The sequence below is a fragment of the Pteropus vampyrus genome, unplaced genomic scaffold (assembly GCF_000151845.1).
Source record: "Pteropus vampyrus isolate Shadow unplaced genomic scaffold, Pvam_2.0 Scaffold24, whole genome shotgun sequence".
NCBI lineage: Eukaryota > Metazoa > Chordata > Mammalia > Chiroptera > Pteropodidae > Pteropus > Pteropus vampyrus.
Genome location: NW_011888805.1, coordinates 5,895,108 through 5,902,443, shown reverse-complemented (window position 1 = coordinate 5,902,443; position 7,336 = coordinate 5,895,108). Strand labels below are relative to the sequence as shown.

The window sequence follows — 7,336 nt, the reverse complement described above, 5'->3', positions numbered from 1 at the left end:
TTCTGTCTGAGGCTGGCCTCAACTTCTGCCTCTTCAAATGTTCTTTTTCCATAGTACGCTTGTCTAAATTTTCAATCTTTAAAACTTCCCCTCCCTATCTCTACTTCCTTTCATAGTCAAGCTTCCCCTTTGCATTCACTCCTCAATCAAATGTTGGAAGTCTAGAAGTTCATCTTTCTCACGCTCCTGAAACTAATTTCTGTAGAGCTACTATCGAAATTCCAATGCAAAGTTAAAGGTCTTCTCAGTCTTTATTATTCTTGACCTTTCTGGTACACTTGATATTAGCACATCCCCCATGAAACATTTTCACTTGAATTCCATAAAACCACCTTCTACAGGAGCTATTTTTACCTTTTCAAATGTATAGCTCTTTTAAAATAAAATATCTGATACTTAAATATAACAACATCTATGGTTACATCCTATTCTCTTCTCATATCTACACTATAACTCTAGTGATCCCTGACACATCCATAGCTTTTGTTGGCTATTTCCTGGCTAGACTTCCTACAAAATCATGTACACCTGCCATGTATCCAGCTATTTCATAGTCACCTCAGTTTCCATTACTGGACTTAGTGGTTAGCCCACACGACATGTTTTCTTCTTCCACTATTTCCTGTCTCCTTTTATGAGATCATTATATATCAGTTTCTCAAGTTGGAAACCAGAAAAATAAAATGTCTTCTATTCTTCCCTTGCTTTGCCTGTTCTCTAGTAAGTCACTGAATTCTAAACATTCTATTTTCAAATGTCTTGTATCCATCTCTTTCTGTCCATCCTCATTGTACTCATGATACCAAGCCTGGATTATTAGTATTATTTATGCTTCTTGCATCTCCCCTATTTTGGTTGGGGAGAATGGGGCCTCGAAAGTGTTCAAATTTAAATCTAATTTTCTCAACACTTTCTTTCATTTTTTTCTCATTTCCTTTAAGAAAGAGTTCAAAATGTGAGCAGTCATGCATAATGCATTCAGTAATTTACTCAGTAAAGTTCAAGCACTGACTTACTATGCGTTAGGAGTACACCGTTGTTAGAAAGACACAGAGTCTCTGCACTCATGAAACCTGCATTCCACAAGACCCTCCACAGGCTCTTTATTATCCGGATATCTACAAATACTCTGCTCTAGGACTGCTATGTCACTTTGGTTCCCAGATATTTTCACTGCCTCCTAGGTGTGTGTTTCAGTAATTCTGTCTGCTAGAAATATTCATCTTTAGTCTCTGATCCCCTGATCAATATAGTGACCCCTCACATTCCTCACAGTTCTTCTTTGTAATAGATGGCTTCCTTCATCCTTCTTCCTTCTCACCAGCCCTCTGGTCAAGGCCTCATTCGAGTTACTAAGCACTTGACAGCACTCCAAGAACAGTGAAGCCATCTCCTGTTCATGCCTGTCTGACAGCAGTGACATTGTCTAAAGTATTATTATAGTCTCTGTGCTCATACAGTATAAGCAGTAAATTTTTATTGAATGCACATGTACAAGTCTATAATGAGAGCTTCTTGCCAGTTAACATCACAGACTTGCCTATAGGGTTGGTTCTTTCTGAGGTAACGTCATTCCTTCCTTGGGCCAGGCACCTGAGGCAATCAAGAATGAGGAAACCATGACTCCTAAGATATTGTTAAGCTGGGGATACTTTCTGCTTATGCACACCATTCACATAGACATCTTTGATTAGCTCATGTACCTGCTCTGCGTTCATGTGCTAGTTCCACAGGGAAGTTTGGAAAATGTTTAAACATTGGAATGGAATCGCTATTATAAAAACGTCCTTTTAAAATTGAATACATGTATTTATGTGTGTATTTGTATTTATTCTTCTGTCTTTATTCACAGTGCAGTATGTTTCATGATAAATTTAGCCCCTCTTCCCTAACCTTAACTTGTTCATAAAAGTCTGTTAATTGTCACAGGGAGATTTAGGGCAACAGAGAAAATCCACTACTCCTATTAGAAAATTGCTTAAAACTTGTTTCCTACTGAGGATGAGTCATTAAAAGATTGAAATAAAATGACACAGAGACCAACTCGAAGTCACAGAAACATATTTCTGGAATTGTAAATAGCATATGTTAGTGCCCAGGAACTGAATATGTGCATTTTATGAGTATTAATATCCAAGTTCACTTTCAAAAGTTACCTTTGATGTTTATACTATTTTATTTGTATGAATTTCCACTAGAACTGTATAATTTATTATGTGAAAAGGCCCTGAACTATTTATACAAACATTTCCTTTCATGTGTGGATAGCCAATAAATTGAGTTAAAGATTTTGAGGGCTATTTCAAAAGACTTGATTTTACATTTGCAGAAATTGATACAAAGCCTTTAGGAGGATTACTTGTCTATGGCCTTGCCACCCTGAACAAGCCTGATCCCATCTGATCTCGGAAGCTAAGCAGGGTCGGGCCTGGTTAGTACTTGGATGGGAGACCACCTAGGAAGACCAGGTGCTGTAGGCGCAGAAAAAATAAAAAATAAGGGATTGTAAGCTGGCAAGGTCCTTGCAATCTGTGAGGTCAACCAAGGGTTCCCTCACCTAAAAAAAAAAAAAAAAAAAGGATTACTTGATGTCAGAGTATTACTGGTGGACTCTTCTAAGGCTGCTCTTATTTTACCAGCCATTTGATTATGATATTTTTTTCTGGATAATATTAAATCATGAGACAAACTTGTATAATCCTCTATGTTGATCAAGGTTCCTATCTGGTCCCGCTCCCAGCATCAGAACTAGCCAACTGCGCAGATTTGGGGACCCTCTGCCAAGGTAGGGAGCCGGCGTTGTCCTCTGGGGTCTTTGTTTGCTGCTTGCTATTTTGGATGATGCAGTTGTCATTGTTTTGGTTTTTATCTTAATTTTCTTTTGGAAAGCCAGAAACCAGCAAAACAGAAGAATTTCTGAGTGTGTTTTAGTTGTGTGGGTGCACAGTACATACAGTGTGGAGAAAGAATGCGTTCACAAACTGGGTGACCACATTTCCATAGAGCACTGAGTTTTTAAGATGTGAATGATTATATACTATTAACCAAGAGTTGATTTCAGTTTTTTTTCCCCCTCTCTTTTCAAGAATATTGCAAAGGCCCAATATAAATATGGTCATAACAATGTTTCGAAAAAGTATTCATGTCTAAAGAACAAGGGGAAAAATTAAGCTGAAGAGTCAATTAAGTTTAAGACAAGGCCATGAGGCAATTTATGATGTGCAATATAACTTAAATATTAATATAAAAATAGTTATACTAAAAGGTAATGCTAAACTAATATTAATGTAATTTATTCATTATTATAATACATAGTGACTAATGTTATGGTCAGTATTCTAATGATGTATTAGGTACTAAACAGTTGCATGCTAAGTAATATATAATTAAAGTCTTTCAAGTTTTAAAATAATAGTCTAAATATTTTGCTTTAGTTTTATCATTGCTCCTCTTAATTACCCATAACGCATTTTCATCCATTTATTCTATTAAATACTTCTTCATGAAGTAGCATGTTCTGTATACCACATTAAGAATCATGATCATGCCTTCGGTAAAAGTTGGATCTCTTACTAGGAGGACCATAGCATGAAAATGACAGGGATTGCAAGTGAGACTAAATGAATAGAAACTGCAGGTCTCTTCTGTGGTTCCAGTGTGAGAGTGGGGTTGTAATTGATTATCTTCTTTTCCTTTCTGAGACATTATTCTTGATATTATTATCAATGAATGCCCTATGAAAATAAAATGAAGTAATTTTTTCCATGAAAGTGTAGTTTAAAAATAATTATATGAAATAGAAAAAAATCCTTAATTTGCCTAGTTCAAGATCTATAGGTTTTTAAAAATTCTTATTTTCTTTTAATCTGAGATACCTATAGTACTGATTCCCTGGGTCAAAGGACCTGATGCTAGCTATTTTTCTCCCATGTCCTAAATGACCAAAAAGCATTTTCTTGTTCATCGATGAATTTTGCACTAAGATAAATATAACCGATTATTCATAATTTTAAAAAACAAAGATTTCAAAAAGAATATCCATTCTTAAGTATTATAAATTACTTTGGAATGGAAAAATTTTTAGTTAAGGATACATATTTTGAATCAAAGAATTCAGTATTTTCTAGAGTTTTTAGAACATTTCTTTTTGTGTAATCACTTAAATTTTGTTTTCAGTTTAGATAATTTTTAAAAAATTGAGACATAACATATAATGGTTATTGTACGTATGAATGTATGTTTAATAAAAATATGCTCCTGGGATAGACTAAAGGAAAATTATATGTATAGTTATTTTATTACTTATAGAGTTCCTCTAGAATCCCTTAGAATGATATCATCTAAGTATTATACAAGGGTTTAATCTTTGAGAGTTTTAATAGTATCAGAAGCATATCTATGACATAATGCTTTGAAAATGTCTCCCCCATAAGGCTTGCCATTATGGAGTGCATTTTGTCTGTCAACATTTAGTAAAGTTATTGAGATCTGTAAATGATTGATTTAGTCTATACATTTTATTCTCATTTGTTTTACTTTACATTTACCTTCTTAAGAAGAAATATATTTCCTCCGAGATTTTATTTCTCTTTTCTCAGTGTATTAGGAAGACTTGGTTTATTTAGATAATTTTCAAGCCGATAGGCACTGTGTAGACTGCCTTCTCTAACTTCTTGTTACAAACTTAGGAAACTGAGTTCTAGAAAGATTTAGCAGTGTAGTGATCAGCCTGTTAATGGCAGACCTAGATCTAGAATCAAAATGTTCTTCTCCATTCCCTTTGTGCCAGATCCAGACTCTTGCAATATGGTACCGAAGGCCATGTGAACTGATTCTTAATGTGCCGTAGAAAGCATTGCTTTATTTTATGCATTATAACCGTAGAGTCTGTTGTATTTAGTGGAAATAAATGATTTCCATTTCTCCTCTATATATTGTCATGAATTAATTATAGATTGCTTATCCATATTAACTGTCATGTACTCCTTGCAAAATTACATCTTTCTCATCTTTATTACCAGCTACTACTGTAAGCTCTCCTAGTACTACAACACCCACTGTCACCACTAACATTCCTGTAACTAATAGAATCGCTAGAGAAAGGAATGGTAAGAATTATTACCTTTTATATTTGTAGTATGTTTGACGTGATAAAAAATTGTATTCTAAGGGTGGGAATACCTAATGTTCCAACAAAGTTTTTGTTATTGGAATCGGTCAGTACATTTGCAAGACTAGTAAAATAAATAAACATCACTTGATTCTTTTGAGTTCCCCATTCTAATGACCAGTGGAATGAGGTCATTTCCAGGACCACTTCTCTGTACTTTAGCTAAAATTTCTTTCAAAAGAAGTTTTATGAGAAAGGCATTTAATTAAAAGGAATTGGTTTGCATTATGCTAGAGATCTGAGAAAAAAATTATTCATGATATTTTGTCAGGTTATCTCTTCAGGAAACTACTTTTTAAAAGATTTTGTAATTTCAAAAAACTAAATAATTTTAGTAATTTAATTTTTCACTAAAGCCACTTTCTGTTCAAATATTGGTGACATTTAGATCAATTTATTTGGTAACAGTTTGGTCTCTGTTTTTATTTGTTGAAGTGTAATGGTTAGAATATGATTGTCTATTAACTAAATCCTAAATCTGTTTTTGAGTAAAAATACTTCAAGTAACTATACTTCTTGCCTTTTTGATTCCTATGTACTTTTCTATTTATATTATTTGTAATTTGTAAATATAGCAGTTACATAAGATAAGAAATAAGTAGGGCAAATGCCAGGTGAATTGAGTTATTATTTAATCTGTTGCCTATATGGACCACATATATAACCTTTTGGTAATTCAGAGTGATTTCAATTCCTTCTGAAAAAGAGAAATTCCAATCAGGTGACCATACTATTGCCTCTAATACAGTAATATTCTCAAATATGAGATATTAGAAAGAAAGGAATTTTCTCAACGCCAATCATTTAACTTACAAGGCCAAGACATCTGTAGTATATCACAAGGGAGCAAAACCCAAAGAAAAGAACCCACATAGTTCATTTTTTCTTTTGGCTTTGGGGGTTACATCAACTTCCTCTATAAGGACATTTAAATTGGGTATGGAATATTTTACATGAAATGTAGATATAAATTTCATTAAGGTTATAAAGACTTCGATTCAGAGAAGTGTTTATGGTTATTCTGTTAGTTACACCAAGGAGATTTATGATGGAGCAAAAATTCCAGCAACCCCCAAGACAGCAAAAGCAGCTGAAGTTTCCAATGCATATTTCACATGGACTCCAGCCAGTAGATGGGAATATTATAATTCTAACTAAGTATTTCGCTCTTTGTATGAACACACAAAGAGCCTCTGTGGCATTCTCCCTCCAAGACTGGCACATCCTCTACTGCCCAAGAACGTTTATATGATGCTTTAGAGTCCTCAACTTGCTGGAGTAGAACTGTATTCACTCGATCATGTCATTTCTGACATTCTTGAAGAGAGCCTTGTTTAGTCCATCGCTCTCCCTGCGTCATAACCTTCCTTGGATTTTGAACAAAGCAAGCAAATGTTCGAATCAGTTGAAATGGTTTGACTTGACCACATTAAAGAAAAAAAATCTAGTTCAGATGATTCTTGATAAAAATATAATCCTAGCATTTAAAAATGTTGAAAGGTTTTCAAAAGTGGTCATGTAGTAGAAATATTCTCAAAATTGTGTCTTCAAATTTTTGTACCATTTTTAAACCGCATCCTTGAAACACCTCTACTATTTAATAGTATTTTTTCTAAATTGACTCACATTTTGTACTTAAATGTTTTTATTTTTATGGGAAAATCGATATCACTATTGTAAAATGAAACCACTACAACGTTTTTAAAAATAGAAGTGAAAAGTGAAAATAAATATAATGAAAACAATGGTATTGAATTCCCCCTATGTCCTATTACTTTCTCACATCTCAGTGCCCAAAGCTTTCATTATCTTTTTAAAAAGGAAGAATAACAAAGTGTTAGAGATAGTCTATAATCAAATAAGATTTTTCTTTGATGTCAAATTCGAAATAATTGAAAAGAGAATTACTTGTTCACCTTGTAAATAAATGGGATTTAATGTCATGTCCTGGGCTATCTAAGATCATTCACATACTGTCAACAATTTCAGATATACTTTTTTATTCCTTGGGAAACTCATATAGTAAACATTCTCAGGCTTATGATCTGATATATTAGAGAATCTTTTTTGTTCACTGTAAGAAAGATAGGCACAAATGTCAAATCTGTTTTCTACCTTATCCAGTTTTTTAAACTCTGGACTATCAGAGAGTTTTATTGAGTTTAT

The 7,336-nt window shown here is 33.6% G+C and overlaps 1 protein-coding gene and 1 non-coding gene across 2 annotated transcripts in view; both read left to right on the top strand.

The window, feature by feature from the left end:
* ADGRG6 (adhesion G protein-coupled receptor G6) overlaps positions 1 to 7,336 on the top strand; it is a 141,841-nt gene that overhangs the window by 71,665 nt on the left and 62,840 nt on the right. The window contains exons 5-6 of the mRNA XM_011356229.2: positions 2,717 to 2,785; positions 5,022 to 5,108. Of these exons, the coding sequence (XP_011354531.1) occupies positions 2,717 to 2,785; positions 5,022 to 5,108 (156 nt within the window). The remainder of the gene's footprint in view (positions 1 to 2,716; positions 2,786 to 5,021; positions 5,109 to 7,336) is intronic.
* On the top strand, positions 2,362 to 2,480 carry LOC111737167. Its single transcript, XR_002779377.1, has one exon. It is a non-coding gene; the product is annotated as a 5S ribosomal RNA (ribosomal RNA).